Genomic DNA, 22348 nt, shown 5'->3' on the forward strand with positions numbered 1-22348 from the left:
TTTTTTTTAAATTTATAATGACATCAAATATGATTGTTGATTACGACATATGTATATGGCTAGGTGTAGTGTGTGTTTCACCTGATCATAACTTAAATGGGGTGCCGTAAAAATAAAACTTGACTAATCAAGTTCTCCATTATATTGTGGTGGCTGCATGCATCTTAAGTTGGTAGAGACATATGATTTTATAATAAATTCTATTTAGTTAAGATAATTAACTTGTGTGCACAAGATTAAAAAAAAAAAACCTTACGGAACCATAGAAGCTCAGTGGTTTTGTGTCCTGTTGGTTACCTTCACATTTTGGAAGAAAATGTAGAACATTTATGAAATTTGGTGGTTGACCGAACAAGACCATAAACCCTTAAAGTCCTGACTGGATCTAGTCTCAGCTGTCCATCATTTTGGATAAAAGCACATGCCAAATAAGGTCAAGTCGACAGCTCTACATTTATCTCCTTAAATTCTTTTATTCAAAGAAACACAGCATCCATGTTGTTGGGTCTCCAACAGTCCTCAGATTGCAACCTTCCAGTCACTTACTCCAGGCCTTAATCACCAAGTTACCACTGCCCCTTATTCATAACAACATACAACAGAGTAGCCTGGGAAGCACTTGGGGGTTAGGTGACTTGCTCCTACTGGTTCAGGGAAAACTTGGATCAGTCAGGTTGGTCCAGGGAATTGAACCAGCAACCTTTTGGTCCCAAAGCTGCTTCTCTAACCATTATGGCTTCCCATGGCCATAATCATGACCACTCTGAGATCAGCCACTTCACAGTGCTGAGCGTAAATGAGTACACCCCCTTTGAAAAGTAACATTTTAAACAATATCTCACTGAACACAAACAATTTCCAAAATGTTGACAAGACAAAGTTTAATAGAACATCTGTTTAACTTATAACGGGAAAGTAAGGTTAATAATATAACTTAGATTACACATTTTTCAGTTTTACTCAAATTAGGGTGGTGCAAAAATGAGTACACCCCACAACAAAAACTACTACATCTAGTACTTTGTATGGCCTCCATGATTTTTAATGACAGCACCAAGTCTTCTAGGCATGGAATGAACAAGTTGGCGACATTTTGCAACATCAATCTTTTTCCATTCTTCAACAATGACCTCTTTTAGTGACTGGATGCTGGATGGAGAGTGATGCTCAACTTGTCTCTTCAGAATTCCCCAAAGAAAATAATTTCTTTCCACCACAAAGGTGAAGGCTACAAGAAGATCAGCAAAGCTTTACTTATCAGTCAGAATACTGCAGCAAAAGTGGTACAAAAATTTAAGAAAGATGGAACTGCAACCATCTCACAGAGACATCCAGGTCGTCCACGGAAGTTAACGCCTCGACAGGAGCGTCTTCTGATGAGAAGGGTTGAAGAAAATCAGCATGCAAGTTCACTGCAGTTATCTAAAGAAGTAGAAAGCCAAACTGGGGTGACTATTTCCCGTGGCACAATACGGCGTACACTGCAGAGGAATGGCATGCATGGACGCCGTCCACGAAAGAAGCCTCTCCTAAAGCCCAGGCACAAAAAAGCCCGCCTAGAGTTTGCCAGGGCCCATGCTGACAAAGATGAAGACTACTGGGACTCTATACTCTGGAGTGATGAGACCAAGATAAATGTTTTTGGAACTGATGGCTTCAAAACTGTATGGCGTCACAAAGGTGAGGAATACAAAGAAAAATGCACGGTGCCTACAGTGAAACATGGTGGTGGCAGTGTCCTTATGTGGGGCTGCATGAGTGCTGCTGGTGTCGGGGAGCTGCATTTCATTGATGGCATCATGAATTCACAGACGTATTGCTCTATACTGAAAGAGAAGATGCTACCATCACTCCGTGCCCTTGGTCGTTGTGCACTTTTCCAACATGACTAAACACACATCTAAGGCCACTGTTGGATTTCTGAAGAAGAACAGGGTGAAAGTGATTCAGTGGCCGAGTATGTCTCCTGATCTGAACCCAATCGAACAGCTATGGGGAATTCTGAAGAGACAAGTTGAGCATCACTCTCCATCCAGCATCCAGTCACTAAAAGAGGTCATTGTTGAAGAATGGAAAAAGACTGATGTTGCAAAATGTCGCCAACTTGTTCATTCCATGCCTAGAAGACTTGGTGCTGTCATTAAAAATCATGGAGGCCATACAAAGTACTAGATGTAGTAGTTTTTGTTGTGGGGTGTACTCATTTTTGCACCACCCTAATTTGAGTAAAACTGAAAAATGTGTAATCTAAGTTATATTATTAACCTTACTTTCCCGTTATAAGTTAAACAGATGTTCTATTAAACTTTGTCTCGTCAACATTTTGGAAATTGTGTTCATTGAGAGATTGTTTAAAATGTTACTTTTCAAAGAGGGTGTACTCATTTACGCTCAACACTGTAGTGTCATTTTGAAACCTGCTTTCCTATTAAATTTGTGAGGACACAATAGAACTAACAAGTCCCTAAGATAAATCAGCAAGTCTAATCAACTCAAATGACGAGAATACATTCAAACCAACCTAAATTTCCAGAACACTGAATATTTAAATTACGGGTTGTTTTACAATCAGGGTACGCAAGCTAAAAATCATATTTAACACTTATCTTCAATATCAAAAGGCTTGACTAAATAAACTCGGTTGTTTATTGTAGCCCTGTGATAGCTCTATTTACCATGCAAAAAAAAAAATTGGTGATAACGTTATTTTTGGTGAATGTATGGCAATATGTGTCATATTTAGCAAAATTACTCGTGTCATTTAGAAAAAGTGCTTTTTTGACCACAGGTAGCTCCAAAAGGGATGCACTTAAATCATTCTTTATACCATAAAACACATATTTGGTTCCATATCATTGGAAACATAGTTGAGTTTTAATGTTGAATGCCAGTAAGTTTTCAGACTATTTTGATCAAATTAGTATGGAATTGTGTCAAAAAAAAAGAAAGTCCTCTCCGAGACAGCTAATTTTTCAATATAAAATAACCTATCTAAAATGATTATTTTCATCCTAAAATGTGGTCAAGATATTGGGACATAAATATTAGAGACAACTAACGCAAAGCTTACAGCCTTCTATTTAAAAGCACTATGGAAGTAGTGGATTCTGAATTGTCAAAAAAAAACATTCTCTCCGAGAATCACTTCATTTGTTTCTCCCATCTTATAGCAGATTACACAAAACTACCATACACACACGTCAAAAAATGACCTGAAATCTGTTCTTTAACTTGTCCTTCACTTAAAAACTGGTACAAGAACCAGTTTGAATCAATTTGAATTTTGGACCCCTGTTACACAAACTTTGTACCCTGATTGTAAAACAACCCTTACATAAAATAGCATTTCATTCCTTTTCAGTAACCACTTTATCATAGTCAAGGTTGCAGTGGATCCAGAACCTCATCTCATCATCTCTAGCCGCTTTATCCTGTTCTACAGGTCGCAGGCAAGCTGGAGCCTATCCCAGCTGACTACGGGCGAAAGGCGGGGTACACCCTGGACAAGTCGCCAGGTCATCACAGGGCTGACACATAGACACAGACAACCATTCACACTCACATTCACACCTACGGTCAATTTAGAGTCACCAGTTAACCTAACCTGCATGTCTTTGGACTGTGGGGGAAACCGGAGCACCCGGAGGAAACCCATGCGGACACGGGGAGAACATGCAAACTCCACACAGAAAGGCCCTCGCCAGCCACGGGGCTCGAACCCGGACCTTCTTGCTGCGAGGCGACAGCGCTAACCACTACACCACCGTGCCACCCGGATCCAGAACCTATCCAGTGAATAAGAGGCACAAGCTGGGAATGCATCCTGGATGGAAGGTCACCAGTCCATCGCAGGCCAGCATGCCCGTTCACCAGTGTTGTATAGTAACGAAGTAAAAATACTTCACTACTGTACTTAAGTACATTTTGGGAGATTTTGTACTTTAGTTGAGTTTTCAAATTTTTGAGAACTTTCACCTTTACTTCACTATATTTTTTAACTTAATTGCATACTTTTACTCCAATACATTTTCAAAGAGCCGTTTAGTTACTCATTACAAAAAAAAGAAAGGAAAAAAACGTGTTTTAACCCCACTGACTGCAACGAAGTCAGGACGTGCCTGGCCTTGTTCACCACTTGTGCATGACAACCAATAGGCTACACCTGTTGGCTTCACGCAGTAAGCAGAAAGCTAGCTTCGCAATCAACAGCCCTGATGGAAGAGGAGACGGAGACAGCAGCTACTTCGGCTACAAATGAAGAGGAACCTGATGATGAGCACCCCTGGCCATATTTGAACACAATGTTCTCTTACATTGATGTGAAGGATTCGTCCTATCGAATGAAGTGCCTCTTATGCCTTCCAAAAAACGTGGAAATTCTATCTTATAGAAACTCCCCATCCAATCTAAAGAAACACATCGAGGTTTTCTCAAGTTTTTCAGTCTTCTCCAAATTACTTTTTTCTTTTGATTATTATGACAGCAATTGGTTGTGTATGCACCTCCATAGTTTATAAAGTGCGATAACAATAGCAGCTTTTTTTTTAATGTTTTTTTTTCTTAATGGTGTGATGTATGCCTAATTTTCAGTACTTTCTCTTATTTTAAAAAACAAAGGAAAAAAATGAGAAAAAAAGTGTCAAAACTGTGGTCTCCATCTTCAGATGCCAGATAGGCAGCTTCATTTTTCTCCCAATGTTTCTAATGGTTGTGTGTGTACCTCTAGTTTCAGCAGTGTAATTGCTGGTCATGAACCATTGGTGACAAATTACCTTCAGTTTACCAAAATATTAAAAATATTACAAATTCAGATTGCCTTTGCTTGTTTACTTTTACGTGTAATTTTAATTACATTACTTGAGCACATTTATTTTTGCATTACTTGTCATACTTAAGTGCAAGAAATGTCAGATACTTTAAGACTTTAACTCAAGTAACATTTCAGTCAGTGACTTTGACTTTTACCAAAGTCTTTTTTTTTGGAAGGGTACCAATACTTTTACTTGAGTGTGATTTCCCACAACACTGCTGTTCACACACATTCACACCGAGGGCAATTTAACATAGCCAAGTCAACATGTTTTTGAGAGGTGGGAGAAAACCAGAGAACCTGGAGGAAACCCATGTCGAGCGTGTTAAACACTTCATAGACCCAGGAGCTACAGTATGACGCAGTAAATGCTCCCCATACCAGTTTCCCCACTAAGCTTCATTTGATTTGTTCTTGGCTCACTGGTTCTCTTGCCCTGCTAAGTGGTAAACACCAGTTTAAAAAACCCACAATTCTAGGACAAAGTTTGGAGCATTGACCACAGGTTTTGCTGAAAGCCAGAGCAACATGTACACCATTTATGACTGTTTTTCCATTTTTACACAACACACACAACAGGGTAAAAGAGAAAAAAGTGCAATTTATTTTGGAGGATTTGTCCAAAGAACGAACAACCAAGACCAGACTAGCTTAATACAGCTCTCTGAGCTTCGATGAACTGGCTGAGGTGTACAAACCCAGGTGACGGGGGTCCGGTCTCCATTACCTCTGTTATAAAAGGCCTTCTCTCCCACTGCCCACCTCAGACCGCTGTTAACGTTTCAAAAAACAAAATAAAATTAAAAAAAAGGAACGAGCAACACAATTTTTAATAACACACCTATATAAAGGCAATAAAAATTGCTTCAATAAACACACACGTAACAGCTCGTTAATAAGAAATTGTCCAGTTGACTTTAAGCCCATAAATTGGACATTATATATAGACAGAAGAGCGGTCACTCTTCCGAGTCCTCCGTCTCTCACTGAAGAGAAACAGATGCGTTAGCTTGCGCTGTGTGCTCACAGCTACTCGGCCCCTCCCCTATTGTCAGGGAGGGATGTTGCTAGGGGGTGTGTCCTGCACAGCCCCCTCCCTTTGAGAGCGCAGGTTCGTTAGTCTGAATCCGAATCGCTGCTGTCCTCCGTCGAGCTGCTCGAGCCATCTGATTGGTCTTCGTCGTCTTCGTCCTCGTCTTCGTCATTCTGTACAACGTGCAGGAAATTGTGTACGGTTATGTCTATGGCCATGACGAGGACAGCTTTTCTAAAGTGAATTTCAGCAATCTTTCAAGTAAAAGTCCACCTTTTCATCACGGCATAACATTGAGAAACATTTTAAACTAATATTTTAAAATTTAATAGCCAAGCTCCGTACTTAAGAGAATATGGGGATGCCTTGAGCTGAATTTTGATGGCTTTTGTGACCGTGCGACGGCCGTACATGCGCACGAATGACGTTTACCACCACAGGGAACCTGATCGTAAGTACGAGGCAATGCATCTTATCTTTAATTTGCTTTTTAAAAATAACGTGGGATTATTTACCAACACGGTTTACGCTCGCTCATCGGGAGCTCCTCTTTCAGGCAGTACCTAAATATACGAGGGTAAGTCCAAAAAGTTCTAAGACAGATGTTAGAATTTCAAAAGGTGTGAAAGACATTGCTTGCAGAAGTGTTTAGACTTAAATGGAAAATACGTAGAGAAATAGCTTTATTTTCATAAATAAAGTTTTTTTTTTCCAATTTGTCTTAGAACTTGTTGACTTACCCTCGTATATTATGCCCCTAGAAAAGAAAAGGTTGACATTAAAGGAAAAGGAAACGAGTACATTTCTGAAAGGACACCCAGAAACACTGTTAGCTAGCTAGTTAGCTAATTCCGCAAACTACACAACACGATATTTTTGCCTTCCGGGATGGTCACCATGTCAGATTAGGCAATGCTGGTGCCATAATTATTGCTGTGTTTTGGTCAGGAGGCTGGCAAAACTACAAATTTGACCTCAACCGATCATCGTTTACATCTTCGTTAGGGAGGAGGGTCAAGAAATTGTCAATCATAGCTATCAAAGAACACGTTGTCAAAGTAGGCGAGAAAATACAAAAAAAAAAAAAAAGCTGACATGCTCGACTTTTTGTCTGGGTGTCACGGGGAGTCTCAGATGCCACTTCGGCGTTTTTCAATTATGTAACAAGATCTGTTCGCTGTTCCTGACGTTCATATTCAGGCCTGATGCTAAAATTATGTCAGCTACGACAAAATCGGGCTGAACTCATGCTAATTGTTAGTTTGCACGTTATTTTACTTAGTAAGCGAGTTGGCCTTTACACTAATGACTTGTACATTTCATTTTCAAAGTCCTTCCTATGCCATGTGGCGCATAGGGCGGCGCTGATCTCCATTTCGTAGCCCTCGGCCCCTCGCCTATATTACACAGCTAGGGTTACAGTGGGGGGCTAGTCCTTTGGTAACCGCGAGAGTTTGACTCCGCACTCGCACCTGTATTGCAGCGTGTCTTGCCAAACGGCAGTAGGCACCATTTTTATGATGGTCTTTGGTACGACCCGACCGTGAGTAGAACTCGCGATCTCCCACTCGAGAGGCGGACATGCCACCACTAGGCCACTCGCCGGTACATTTCATTTTGTAGCCATTTTATTTTTTACTGAACAGGTAGCCTACTGCCGGCTCTACAATACATCCAAGAAAAGCTTAACTAGTCTTTTCGTTATTAAACTATGAAATGCCAATATTTTATTTATAATACTGTATATTCATATTAGATTACAATATAAGTATTATTTTTGTCCACTTTTAATAAAAAAAAAGACATTTACACAAAGCCCAATCTAACTTCAAAAAAGCATAACTTCAGAAATCAAACATTTGAGAGTAAATTTTTTTTTTTACTTCTGAACAGCCTTTCTGAACTATTGCAAAGTTGATTAAATATTAATCATGTCGTCATTAATCCTATCTGCAGGGGTCATTAATCTTATCTCCAAAGGGCTGGTATAGCTGCAGGTTTCCATTCCAGACATGCAGGAGCCACATGTGAGAACGACTGAAGGCAAAACTGATGGAACGGATTAAACAGGTGGAATCAGGTGCGACTCCTGATTGGTTGGAGTGATAACCTGCAGCCACGTCGGCCCTTTGGAGGTTTCAAGTCTCACTTCACGTTTAGGACTATTTCCTCACCTCGTCGTCTTCGTCATCCTCCTCCTCTTCACTATCCGTGGAAGCAGACGACTCGTCGTCTTCGTCCTCCGAGTCTGTTGAGTCCGTCTTATCGTCTTCTTCCTCTGAGTCTGAGGTGTCCTGCTGGAAACCACAGAGTCACACTTCTCTCTAATAAGCAGTTATTCTTCTCCTTCTAATTCACTCACATTGCATGTTAATCAACAATTCATACTTTTTTTTTTTTTTTTAAATGGCATACAGTACCGGTCAAAGGTTTGGACACACTTACTCATTCAGAGGCTTTTCTGTAGTTTGACTGTTTTCTACTTTGCGGAACAATACTGAGCACTGTTGCCTCACAGCCAGAAGGTTCTGGGTTCGAGCCCAGTGGCCTTTCTGTGTGGAGTTTGCATGTTCTCCCCGTGTCCGCGTGGGTTTCCTCCGGGTGCTCCGGTTTCCCCCACAGTCCAAAGACATGCAGGTTAGGTTAACTGGTGACTCTAAATTGACCGTAGGTGTGAATGTGAGTGTGAATGGTTGTCTGTGTCTATGTGTCAGCCCTGTGATGACCTGGCGACTTGTCCAGGGTGTACCCTGCCTTTCGCCCGTAGTCAGCTGGGATAGGATCCAGCTTGCCTGCGACCCTGTATAGGATAAGTGGTTATGGATAATGGAAGGATGGATGGATATATACAGTGGTGCTTGAAAGTTTGTGAACCCTTTAGAATGTTCTATATTTCTGCATAAATATGACCTAAAACAACATCAGATTTTCACACAAGTCCTAAAAGTAGATAAAGAGAACCCAGTTAAACAAATGAGACAAAAATATTATACTTGGTCATTTATTTATTGAGGAAAATGATCCAATATTACATATCTGTGAGTGGCAAAAGTATGTGAACCTCTAGGATTAGCAGTTAATTTGAAGGTGAAATTAGAGTCAGGTGTTTTCAATCAATGGGATGACAATCAGGTGTGAGTGGGCGCCCTGTTTTATTTAAAGAACAGGGATCTATCAAAGTCTGATCTTCACAACACGTGTTTGTGGAAGTGTATCATGGCACGAACAAAGGAGATTTCTGAGGACCTCAGAAAAAGCGTTGTTGATGCTCATCAGGCTGGAAAAGGTTACAAAACCATCTCTAAAGAGTTTGGACTCCACCAATCCACAGTCAGACAGATTGTGTACAAATGGAGGAAATTCAAGACCGTTGTTACCCTCCCCAGGAGTGGTCGACCAACAAAGATCACTCTAAGAGCAAGGCGTGTAATAGTCGGCGAGGTCACAAAGGACCCCAGGGTAACTTCTAAGCAACTGAAGGCCTCGCTCACATTGGCTAATGTTCATGAGTCCACCATCAGGAGAACACTGAACAACAATGGTGTGCATGGCAGGGTTGCAAGGAGAAAGCCACTGCTCTCCAAAAAGAACATTGCTGCTCTTCTGCAGTTTGTTAAAGATCACGTGGACAAGCCAGAAGGCTATTGGAAAAATGTTTTGTGGACAGATGAGACCAAATTAGAACTTTTTGGTTTAAATGAGAAGCGTTATGTTTGGAGAAAGGAAAACACTGTATTCCAGCATAAGAACCTAATCCCATCTGTGAAACATGGTGGTGGTAGTATCATGGTTTGGGCCTGTTTTGCTGCATCTGGGCCAGGACGGCTTGCCATCATTGATGGAACAATGAATTCTGAATTATACCAGCGAATTCTAAAGGAAAATGTCAGGACATCTGTCCATGAACTGAATCTCAAGAGAAGGTGGGTCATGCAGCAAGACAACGACCCTAAGCACACAAGTCATTCTACCAAAGAATGGTTAAAGAAGAATAAAGTGAATGTTTTGGAATGGCCAAGTCAAAGTCCTGACCTTAATCCAACCGGAATGTTGTGGAAGGACCTGAAGCGAGCAGTTCATGTGAGGAAACCCACCAACATCCCAGAGTTGAAGCTGTTCTGTACGGAGGAATGGGCTAAAATTCCTCCAAGCCGGTGTGCAGGACTGATCAACAGTTACCGCAAACGTTTAGTTGCAGTTATTGCTGCACAAGGGGGTCACATCAGATACTGAAAGCAAAGGGTCACATACTTTTGCCACTCACAGATATGTAATACTGGATCATTTTCCTCAATAAATAAATGACCAAGTATAATATTTTTGTCTCATTTGTTTAACTGGGTTCTCTTTATCTACTTTTAGGACTTGTGTGAAAATCTGATGTTGTTTTAGGTCATATTTATGCAGAAATATAGAAAATTCTAAAGGGTTCACAAACTTTCAAGCACCACTGTATGGAAATATGTGGCCCAAAAAAAAAAGTGAAAAAGTAAAAAACAAAATGTGTTTCATTTTTTAGATTCTTCAAAGTAGCCAGCGTTTACCTTGATGACGCTTTGCACACTATTGGAATTCTCTTAACCAGCTTCATGAGGTCGTCACCTGGAATGCTTTTCAATTAACAGCTGGGCCTCGTCAAAAGTTAATTAGTGCAATTTCTTGCTTTCTTAATGCAAACAGTAAATAATAAATATACAGTAAATAGCCCTATTCCACAACTGTAGTAATCCATGTTACGTTAAGAACCGCTCAACTAAGTAAAGAGAAACAACGCCCGTCATTACTTTAAGACGTGACGTGTCTTTAAATTCACAACAATAAAGAAAAACCATTGAATTCGAAGCTGTATCCAGACTTTTGGCTGGTACTGTACGTTTTGCCACAGCATTCACTACACTTCAACAGAGCCCTCGCTGGCTGCTCGTGAGACTAAAACATTTCTCAACAATATTTCCCTGATGCTGAGGCCTGAGTGGCCCATTGATTTTTTTTTTTGACTGTGTTGGGCGAGTGGCCCAGAGAAAGCGGGCGTTACCTTGACCCGGTACGCCATGGAACGTTTTCCCCCCCCGGCCCCCAGCGCTGCAGCTCGGGCACCTACCGCCTTCCCCTTGGTAACACGCACTTTGGCTCCGGGACTTCGCGCCTTTGACGTGCTCCGCCGTTTCTGTGGAGACACAGACAGGGGAGAGGAGGGGGAGGGAGGGGGAAGACGAGGAAAGAGAGCAACACGGGGGAAAAAAAAAACAACGAAAAAAAACCCACACACAAGAAAACAATAGTTCAAGCTCAAAGCAACGATTAGTAGCTCTGCAAAGCAGCCCATAGAACCGTTACTACCTCTAGTCAGGTTAGTTCCACTGCATAAATGATAAGTGTACAGAACACATAGTACGGACTAAGAAGCTATTAATAGCGATTTATTCGATTACAATGCTACAAAATAGTCTCTATTCTTAATCATATTCAACTAAACTACACAGAAGCACAAGGATTTGCCATGCAGTGCGTTGGAACTTTTTACATGCAGCTTTTTAAAAACGTGTACAGCCTGCACTTTCAGTTCTTAGGGAACCCCGAGCAATCCGTATTTTTAATGTGTTTCAGTTCGAAACGCACCCGAGCTAAGAACCGGGGGGCTGGGGAACGATTATAACCTGGCACAGGTGCGTTAGACCGTGAGTTGGCCTAGTGGTTAGTGTATCCGCTTCTCGACCGGGAGATCGCGGGTTCTACTCGCGGTCAGGTCATACCAAAGACCATCATAAAAATGGTATCTACTACCGTCAGGCAAGGCATGCTGCAATACAGATGCGAGTAGGGACGTCAAACTCTCGCGGTTACCAGACAAGTACAGGCAAGAGGCTGACGGCTAGTGAAACGGAGATTGGCACCGCACCCATACAACCTTAAAAGAGCTGGTTAGTACCGGGACAGGAGACTGTCTGGGAAGACCAGATTCTGGCGTGGAAGGGACTTTTGACTTTGACAGGTGTGTTTGGGGCACTTTCACGCCTATTAATCCATTTCCCAAAGCCCAATTGATACTTTTTTTGGTTGATTTGCTGTTTGGCTTGGTTTCAAACTGTCCATCAGTCAATAAAGCAAAAACATAAACTGACTGAGGGGTTGGGTGGCACGGTGGTGTAGTGGTTAGCACTGTCGAGGGCCTTTCTGTGCAGAGTTTGCATGTTCTCCCCGTGGGTTTCCTCCAGGTGCTCCGGTTTCCCCCACAGTCCAAAGACATGCAGGTTAGGTTAACTGGTGGCTCTAAATTGACCGTAGGTGTGAATGTGAGTGTGAATGGTTGTCTGTGTCTATGTGTCAGCCCTGTGATGACCTGGCGACTTGTCCAGGGTATACCCCGCCTAGTCAGCTGGGATAGGCTCCAGCTTGCCTGCGACCCTGTACAGGATAAGCGGCTACGGATAATGGATGGACAGTTTAAAATGCTTTGTTTATCGCACCCAATAATTGCGTTTTGTTTGTCGAAACAAAGTCAACAGTCCAGGACATGCTTTATTCCTGCAGCTCTACAGCTTTGTGCTTTGGCTCAGTTTGTGCCTTGTGGGTCGGTTTAACAGCTCATATCTACCCCCCCCCCCAAAAAAAGCTGCCATCCAAAATACTTATTAGTTTTGGTTCATTCTTGCAGTGGGTGTATTATGGGCCAAACTGAAAATGAAACAACGTTAGAGTCTGAAACTCTTGCCTGCTCAACAACCCCCCCCCCCCCCCCCCAAAAAAAAAAAAAACACACACCAGGGTTTGGTTCAAACCGATTAGATGCTCCATATGTGAAAGCACCATTCTGGAATCAGAACTGACTGAAACGTGGACTTGACGGGGCTCCCTGAGGACTGGCTTCTAAAATGACTTGCAACAAGCTGCACAATCTAGATCAGTGGTCACCAACCTTTTTATGCCCGAGATCCCTAACCTCTGCCTAGATGGCAAGCAAGATCTACCCCTTGAAGCGTTGACAGAAAAAGAAATCCAGACTAGACTGTTTCAAGTTGAGGCTTTTTATTTAGCCTAATTTTAACTGAATAAGATTTAAGACCCTGGTCCAACTTTTTAATTTCTTGTGAGAGCTGACAAAATGACTTAATTTCAGTACAACATACAATGGACATTAACTATACACAAAAAATATATAGGCCTATATCTGTAGTGAGCAGAATGAATGAACCACCAATGACTCAGATTGTTATTAATATCAACTAATAATATTGTAATGAGAAAGCTGAACTGTTAACATCAGTTGCACTGTCTTGTTTGTATTGTAACACTAAATTAATTAATTTCACAGCAACATAAAATGGAAATTGTCAACTGAAATTACAACACAACAGAGATGTATCACAAATTGTAACTTGAGTGATAAAATGACAACTTCAATTCAACATGAACTGATTTTCTTTAACCATACCTACACAATAAAGACAAATATGAACTTGCAGTGATGCTACTACCAATGACTGCTGTCATGCTACAGAGGTTACAGTTCATCACGCAACTCAAGTCAATGTGATGGCTGTGACTGAACACGGTCAGTGAGTGCCTTATAGTTAGGTTCATATCACGCATCATATTACGGCAGGAACAAGCAGTAGGAACATCCATGACCTTACGCTTAAAGCTCGACAAAGGAAAAACTTGACAGCAAGCTAATTAGCATGTTAGCGGCTACAGTCGGTACTCGGCACGTTAAAAGTGGGTCAACGTTGTAACAACATAACGCTACTGTACAAGCAATGCTTATTTAACGGTAACAAACTTAAACCCTATATGTTGAAATTCCTCTCTTATTCGTTCTTTAATTTATCACACAGTCTTACCTCAGTCAACTTCTTCCCTCCTTCTGTGAAAATTCAACGTCTCAGACGCGGACACGAGTGGGCGGGGGATGCGTTTGATTAAGTCTCCTGATTGGCTGGTGATAGATTGGTGGGCGGGGGATGCATTTGATTAAGTCTCCTGATTGGCTGGTGATAGATTGGTGTCATTATAGTGCGTCGGAGCGGTTCATGCCAGGCTCGAGTCCGATCCACCACTCCGCAGAAACACTTCAAGAGCTACAGTAACACTGACAGCCAGGTTGTATCCTCACGGTTTTATAGGCAATATCATGCTTCCTTTTGTAAAGGGGCGGCAGAAATTAAACGGGGGCGGGAATCACAGAAAGGGGGGCGGCCCGCACCTCTAAAACCCCTTGTGGAGAACCCTGAACTGTATTGCGAGGCTATCACCATGGTGACGACGCTCAGAGACGTAAGACGTAAGCAGCAGGAGTTAAAAAAAGAACCCTCCGACACAGAGGGGGAAAGCTGTAGTGGGCCTGTCGGAAGACATGTAATATGAACGCCAATCAGATATACTGCAGTGTATTTCTGTATAATCTTCCAATTTCTTTCCTCATCCCCCAAGATCGACTGGGAAAGCCTCTGAGATCGACCAGTCGATCGCGATCGACGGGTTGGTGACCTCTGATCTAGATGATCTTAATAAGCAAGAGAGTAATAATAATAATAATAATAATAATAAGGAAATGACTGAACTGAGACACTCACCGTCGAGGAGAACTCTTTGTAAACGGCTCGCTCCTGAGGAGACAGGGACTGAGAAAGAAAGCAAAAAGAGAAAATACAAAAAAATATATCAATAAACCACTGACATCTGCACTTCAAGGCTACGACCCGACAGTGACTTCTGACTGAAGAAGCATGGAGAAAGCAGCACTTGGTGTGTACCTTCACCCAGGCATCCAGTTCTGCTTTGTACTCGAGTTGCTGCTCCTCCACTTGCTTCTTGTACTTGTCCTTCTGGGTCTGGCTGAGCTTGTGCCAACGCTTGCCGATCTCCACCATGCGCTCCTTGAGGCTGAAGTGATTTAGCTCACCGTTTGTGAGCAGCTCCTGGGAAAACATCTGATAGCCACTTCTGCATCAAGAGAAGAGAAGTTGTTAGATGATGGAGGCGAACGGTTCTTCTATACTGCGTGGGGGCTGCAGATTCGCCACTCACACAGGTGGTTTCTTAGGCTCGCCGTCGAACTTTGGCTTCCTCTGACCTTGCCCGGACGGCACCGTCCTCATCTCGACCAACTCCCTCTGTAGGATGTGAAGGCGGCAAAACAGGATTTTCAGCTTGATTCAGGCATTTGAACTCAAACAAAGACTATTCACACCGCTAAGTCACATTTATATCCAGCGCTATGCAACAGGAAGTACCGCATGGGACTAAAGAAACAACGGGGAGAGGTGTGATGGCGGCACCCGCCGTTTCACCTCTCCCCTGCTTTACTCTGTGGAATATGAAGGTTAGGAGATGACCAACATTTTGACATTTCTTCAATATGATTGAGAAGACAGTGGTCAAAACGTTTGGTCACTGACCACAGTCCGGTACTGAACCTCGTATCGCTTCTGGTCCTCGGCCGCCTTCTTGATCCAGGGGATCTTCTCTTTCTTCTCCATGCTCTTCCAAGTAGCCTCCATGGCACTTTGAGCTTTCTTCCTGTCATTCTATAAGGACGCACACCAGCTCTGCTTATTTATCAAAATCGATAAAGATCATTATCGTCTGGTACATGAGTGTCCTGTCTTTAAAGCAAAACAAAAAGTGCCAAACTGGAGTTTCATTCTTGAACTCTGTGGAACACTAAGACTTCTAAGTCACCTTACTAACCGTCGTCACGTGACAGTGACTGGGAGTCAGTCTGGCTCACCCTGTATTTGGCCAGGTAGTCACCGATCACACTCTGCTGCCACATCTCTTCTGCCGTTTTAGGCGTCTCGGGAAGTTGCGTCTTCTTCTTGCTGTCTCTCTTCTCCTTTGGCAGTCCATGGACCCACTGGTCCAACTCAGAGTCTCGACCCCGGTCCTAGACCCCGGAGACGTAATCCGATTAGTCAACAACTTTGAGGTGTCCGAAAGCGTTTGCAGACGAGTCGGGTTAACCCACCTTGCTTGACAGGGACTTGTTCGCAAAAGGGCTGCCTGCCCCCACAGCGCTCAGCTTGGTGCCTCCCAGCTTCTCCTCGGTCAGTACTCGATCCCTTTCCTCTTCTGGTAGAGTCTGTCGTGAGACGACACGAAACACGGTTAAAAACAGTTCGACACCTCTGAGGTGCTTTATTCTATGTGCCAAAACAACACGCAAATCCCTACCTCAAGAAACCTCTGGAGATCAATCTCGTACTGCTTCTTTTTCTAACGAGACAAAAGCAAGAGAATTGGGTGGGGCGGGGCGGTGTGGTTAAAGCAGACGATGCCACGATCTTTAAGGCTCTTCGTGTATTTCTTTTCCGCTCGTCGTCGCTGCGTTATGGCTTACCTGTTCACATCGCTTCTGGAACATGTCCTTCTCTTTCTGGGTCATCATTTTCCACTGCTTGCTGCACAGCACCATCCTCTCTGTGCTCGGGACGTCCTTCATGTTTACCATCAGCTCGGCACAGTATAAGGAATATCCGTTCCTGCCGAACAGAAGCTGATCACTGTCTTCTTACTTAATAGGGTCAGATTTCACACTTGAAACGGAGAACATTTCAAGTTCTTGCAATTAATTACACGCTCCTGTCTGATGTTATAAAAATGCCACTGGATATCTGTGAAATTTTCCAACAAAATATTGCTTCAAAGTATATAAAAGGAGTACTGCTTAAAAATAATTATCGAAAATTATATCAAAGAAGAAAAATGTATTTTAAAGCCTTTTTTTTCCCCAGGTACATCCACCCCAAAAAATAGACATTTAAATTAAAATCATTGCTGTATTCTGCCAGTACAAAAAACAAAACAAACAAACAAAAAAAAACCTAGAGGTACTGTGCTAAGGGGACAATGGTATCCCATTGCCACACCTAAGGCCTTAAAGCTCATAGGCAACGGTTTTAATTTTATGCACATTTGAAACGTTATGTTAAAAAACCCTCTGTAATTTTCTTCTGGTCCCAAGAAGTATTGTTAAGTAATAATTAAAATAAGTTAGCGCGGATCGTGGCGAATTTCTGTTCGGCTATTTTCGTGACCACTCGGCGCGTGACGTCATTTAAGTCAAACAAACCGCTCGAGTTGAGTCCACTTCCGTTTACTTACATTGCCGTTCGGCTTGAGTGCAGACGTGTGTTCAGGAATTTCCAAAGAAAAACTGTGCCTTATTGTTGTGCAGTGAACTGTAACAACGGGACCGGCTCAGGAAGAAGCTTTTACCTTTTTCCGAGAGAGGAGAAGAGGCGGAGCGAGAGGGTTGGCTTTTTCCGGAAGAGGAGACGAGGCGGAGAGAGTGGATTTTGCGCGTGAAACAAAATCAAGCAGTCAAAGAAGAAACAGAGCAGCAACGCTCAAGCAAAAAGGAGAAGATTGGGGGTAAACATTTTTACTTTTGCTTGCAATTGACAGGTCAAGACTCCTGAGGGATCCTGTACAATCATTGTGGAAATGAGACAAAGGGATATTTCCTCGCTTAGAGTCGGCTATAAATAGTATAATGCCGCGGACGGCAGGCTAATGTGGCCTACCGGCGCACTGTCCAGTAATCGTTCCCTATATCCACTAGGGAGGGCGGTTTAATTATTCTTCAAAAGGGCTCTTATTTAGTATTACGACAAAAGTAGGAATTTATCATAACTACCAGGATAAATCGTTTGGGCGCGAGTCTTGTTGAGGTCCGGGGTCACCGCGATCAGAGTCGGCCGATTCGCTGTCCGAGTCCGAGGCCGCACGGTCAAACCAGTGAGCCACATTCACCGATGTCTGTGAAGATTCTCAATCATCCAGGTCATAGTAAACTGTGGGTGGTAGAAAAGGGCAACTGGACTTGCTTGAAAATTCTTGAAAACGTTTCACCTCTCGTCCAAAAGGCTTCCTCAGTTCTGTCTGACTAATAGGGAGTATCAGATATTTATCCTCTCCTGGATCAGAATCAGAATTCTGATGACCAGCTCATCTAAGGCCCTGTTTACATTATTTCGAATCAGCGGATCATCAGATTAACGTTTTTAAAACGATTCGTGTACACACACAAATAGCAGGAAGTGAAGTCCGCGCCGTTTTTCAGCAGTCGCGTCACATGACCAACATGGCATGACCAACGCCAGCGAATCAGGAAGGTGGATGTCACAGTGACGTTGTCCAATGACGACGTCAGCTAGAGCTCAGCACTGCGTATCCTCGTTCCTCAATGTTTACACAGCACCGGATCAGATACGTACTGGGTTGAATACGTGGGCCCTGGCGGATTCAAATTGTTCCGCCTGTGGAGTCGTTTCCCGGCGTTTTAATGTGCACGGACAGTGCATCCACAATGACAATGATACGGACACGGTCTAATGTAAACACCACCTTAGGTGTCATTGAGGCATCATGTTGGTGTGGGTCACTGGAGGCTGGGTGTGAACGGCGAGTCATTAGGGTGATCAAAGGATTGCCTGTTAGGGTGATCAATGGCAATCTGACTCTCTCTGTCCTCCTGTGAGTCACCGAAAACAGCTGGGTCCTTTGATCACCCTAATGACTCGCCGTTCACACCCAGCCTCCAGGTGACCCACACCAACATGATGCCTCAATGACACCTTAGATGAGCTGGTCATCAGAATTCTGATTCTGATCCAGGAGACGATAAATATCTGATACTCCCTATTAGTCAGACAGAACTGAGGAAGCCTTTTGGACGAGAGGTGAAACATTTTCAAGAATCTTCAAGCAAGTCCAGTTGCCCATTTCTACCACCCACAGTTCACATTCACCGATTGCTTCGCAACGGCCATAGGTTCATACATATATGGTTTCACCTCTCGATATTCAATTTGGAGAGTTCCTACTTCAAAATCGCCATCGCTTTCAGACATTTTACACAACCTCTCACGACCAGAGTCCATACACGTGTGCTCGGTTCGCAAGTAAACACAGAACTGCTCCCGGTCTGTTTGGCTTCAATGACATCACGACGACGGCCCCCTGGCGGTGAAAGCGCGCATAAGTGAGATGTAAACAAACCTTCAGAAATTGGGCAAAATAGTATATTTTAACCGTTTAATTCAATTTTAGAGTGCAAATTAGACACCAGGAAGATTGAATTCGCTTTGAGTCGTTCTAGACAATCAAGTTGATATTCTACGTTTCACCTCCGACTGTTGCCTATGACCTTTAAGACAAAGGTCAAGGTCACAGAACTGAGAGAAATGAGGCCATTTGTCTGGAATCTGATGACAAAGGGAAAAGGATATAATACTTCCATGGCTAATAATATTAACTAAGCAATCTTTCACCAATTTCTTGATGCAGCCCAGTGAAAAATATACAGATCATTGATCTGACCTGTCAAGGTCACTCCAGGGCAAATCCAGTGTTCCCAAATGAAAGCCCATATAAGACTTCCTGTTCATGGTTAACAGTAACATGGCCTCATCTTGCTCCGTTTTTGAGATATAGGCCATTGAAAATGTGTGACCTAATATTGACTTGGATCAAAAAAGTCAATCGGTTAAAACTATAAATATTCATTAAAACATGCTTTTCTATGGCAAAGGAGCAAGGCTAGCTCAAAGACCATGAAAAATCGACAAAAGTCTGACTTTTTGCGATAGTCTCACCTAATTGACAAGTTCAAGGTCATGTAACTCTTTAAAAAAAAAAAGTCAAATCGCTTAACTGATGCGAACTATTTTGAAGCCCCCCAAACAGGTTCTCCGCACCCCATTTGGTGAAAATTCATGAAAAAAAATGAGGGAGGAGGAGCAGCGATTTAACGCACAAGTGACCTTTGACCTAATTCTGGCAAAGGGTCAAGGTCAGAGGTCAAATGAGTGCAAAAAACAAAACAACAGTATGAAGGTATAAGGGTCGTGGAAGATGGCATGAAAGAATTTTATCTAGCTCGTCCTGGTACTGCACCAGGTGGTCTCATTCGTAGCCACTCCTGAAAATGTTATGACGTCATAAAATGGCGTCATGAAGTCATGTGACGCCATGCATGATATGGAGATCACAGATGGTCACTACCTACATGCACACCAAGTTTCATCCGGATATGTTGAAAGCTGAGCGAGAAATGACCCCTGTTCAACTACTACTACGACGTGTACACTAAACCTAAGCAAATTTCAAGATCCCATTTCCACTTGGGATAAGTATTAACAAGCATATTGATAAATTGCCAAAAAATAAAATTATCATGGCTTGTGCTCCCTCTACAGGTTGAATATTTACTTTGGAGAAACCGGTCACTCCACCACAAGTTGGGATGAAATGAGGATTTTGCCCTCCTATTTACGACATGCGATTCCCCCAAACATGGCAGCAGCATCACGGTTTATAAATACAGCAGAGGATCAATCGTTATCACAGAAAAAAACCCAAACAATTTCATTTCAGACACCAGCCTAAGAAACAATGAGACCGATAACGGTTTTAATGTTTTCTACCACAAGCTAATTATTTTAAAACCTTAATTTTTGTTACGGACAGTTGTGGTCAGAAGTTTACCTACAGTGACGTGAATGTCATCTTGGATATGGACGTCATGGCAATATTTGGGCTTTCAGTAATTTCTTTGAACTGTTCTTTTTCTGTGGCAGAATGATTGTACAGCATACAGCTTTAATAAAAGAAACACTAGAATTTGGTGCGCAAGTTTTAATTTTCTTTGGGTTTTCTGAAATCAACACAGGGTCAAAAATTTACATACGCTCACTTAGATTATTAATTCAGAGGTGCTGAAACTTCCAAAATGTCACTTATCTTGCCAAGGCCTCTTAACTTCCTGTTAGTGATCATGATTGACTACAGCTGGTAGCTTCTCTGTGCCTTCATAAAAAGGGTTTGTTTACAGCACTCATTGGATTGACCAACACACAGTAAAATGGGAAAGTCCAAGGAGCTCAGTGAAGATCTGAGAAAGAGGGTCACAGATATACACAACTCCGGAATGTCTCTTGGAGCCATTTCTAAACAACTGCAAATTCCAAGACCAGTTCAAACAATTGTATCCAAGTTATTGTGAGGTGTTGTCACTTTGCTAAGCCACTTTGCTTCAAGAAAACCCAAACTGTCACCTTCAGCTGAAAGGAAATTGGTTTGGATGGTCAGGAACAACCCAGGAACCACCACGGCACAGCCCTGCCATGAACTGGAAGCTGATGGATCACTGTCTACAGTTCAGATCACCATGGACTAAGAGGCTGCTATCCAAGAAATAACCTCCTGCTCCAAAACTGACCCCTTCAAGCTTAACTAAACTTTGAAGCTGACCATACGGACCAAAAAAAAAAGGCCTTCTGGAGGAAAGCTGTATGGCCAGATGAGACAAAGATTGAGTTGTTTGGCCACAATGACCACCATGTACAGAGGGACACTGTACCAGCTGGTGGTGGTGGTAGGATCATCGTGCTCTGGGGCTGTTTTGCTGCCAGTGGAACTGGTTCATTGCATAAAGTGGGTGGAATAATGAAGGAGGAGGACTACCTCAGAATTCTTCAGCATAAACCATCAGAAACTTGAACACAACTTGGGACTTACAACAGGACAGTGAACCCAAACACACATCAGAGCTGGTTGTGGAGGATAAAGCAGGCCAACATTAAGCTTAAAACAAGTCCTGACTTCAACCCTATTGAAGATGTATGAACCGTGCTTATAAGTCGAGTCCATGCCAAGAAAAACAAAAATTTAATTGAACTCTACCAGTTCTACCATGAAGAGTCGTGAAATATCCGACCAGAATTCTGCCAGAAGCTTGTTCATGGTAAACAAAAAATGTTTGGTCAAAATGAATCTTGCGAAGAGACATTTTACCCAAATATTAGGTGTGCTCTATGTATAATTTTGACCCTGTGTTGATTTCAGAAAACCCAAAGAAAATTAAAACTTGTGCACCAAATTCTAGTGTTTTTTTAATTAAAGCTGTATGCTGTACAATCATTCTGCCACAGAAAAAGAACAGTTCAAAGAAATTACTGAAAGCCCAAATATTGCCATGACATTCATATCCAAGATGACATTCACGTCACTGTAGGTAAACTTCTGACCACAACTGTATCAGATTTTTAATGGGCTACACTTTTACAACACAGTGGAGCCACGTCAACAATCCTCCCAACAGGAGAAGTACTTCATCACATTCAGGACAATGTTGTACTTTTCCTCTATATACAGTACATCATTGTTGAAACGTTGTATTTGGGGCAACATTAAGGACGCTGGTGTTTGGGAGTACACGTTCAGACATACCTCCTTCCCCCAAAATAATCAGTGCTCCTCTGGAAGCTGGCTGACACGCAGTACTGAAAATCTGCACCAAGTAAGCTTAGACATAATAGTTTGCAAAAGAAACTGATAAAAACGAGACCAGAGCAACTTCTAAAGCCATCCTTAAGGGCAAGAATAAGGGATTTAAACACTAGTTAAAATGAAGTTCTTCTAGAAATGAGCCATCTGATCGTGCTTCCTTCAAATTTTGTTGATAATCAATCTTGCACGGCTTTTCTCCCAAGCCTGCGTTT

General features: G+C 42.5%; 1 protein-coding gene across 6 annotated transcripts in view; it reads right to left on the minus strand.

Annotated features, from left to right (window-relative positions):
- Positions 1–5391: 5391 nt before the first annotated feature.
- The window catches only part of ubtfl (upstream binding transcription factor, like), a 53708-nt gene continuing 36751 nt past the window's right edge, over positions 5392–22348 (minus strand). The window contains exons 10-20 of one of the 6 annotated variants that reach the window (XM_060932600.1): positions 16183–16324; positions 16017–16058; positions 15811–15924; positions 15574–15729; positions 15260–15370; positions 14871–14956; positions 14597–14786; positions 14417–14464; positions 10945–11010; positions 8018–8137; positions 5392–6016 (exon numbers count right to left, since the gene is read on the minus strand). In XM_060932600.1, the coding sequence (XP_060788583.1) occupies positions 5927–6016; positions 8018–8137; positions 10945–11010; positions 14417–14464; positions 14597–14786; positions 14871–14956; positions 15260–15370; positions 15574–15729; positions 15811–15924; positions 16017–16058; positions 16183–16324 (1165 nt within the window). In that variant the 3' untranslated portion in view covers positions 5392–5926. Of the gene's footprint in view, positions 6017–8017; positions 8141–10878; positions 11011–14416; positions 14465–14596; positions 14787–14870; positions 14957–15241; positions 15371–15573; positions 15730–15810; positions 15925–16016; positions 16059–16182; positions 16325–22348 lie in introns of all 6 variants that reach the window. The other 5 variants (XM_060932576.1, XM_060932592.1, XM_060932583.1 and 2 more) reach the window with 5 other exon arrangements.

This window comes from Neoarius graeffei, chromosome 1 (genome assembly GCF_027579695.1).
Source record: "Neoarius graeffei isolate fNeoGra1 chromosome 1, fNeoGra1.pri, whole genome shotgun sequence".
NCBI lineage: Eukaryota > Metazoa > Chordata > Actinopteri > Siluriformes > Ariidae > Neoarius > Neoarius graeffei.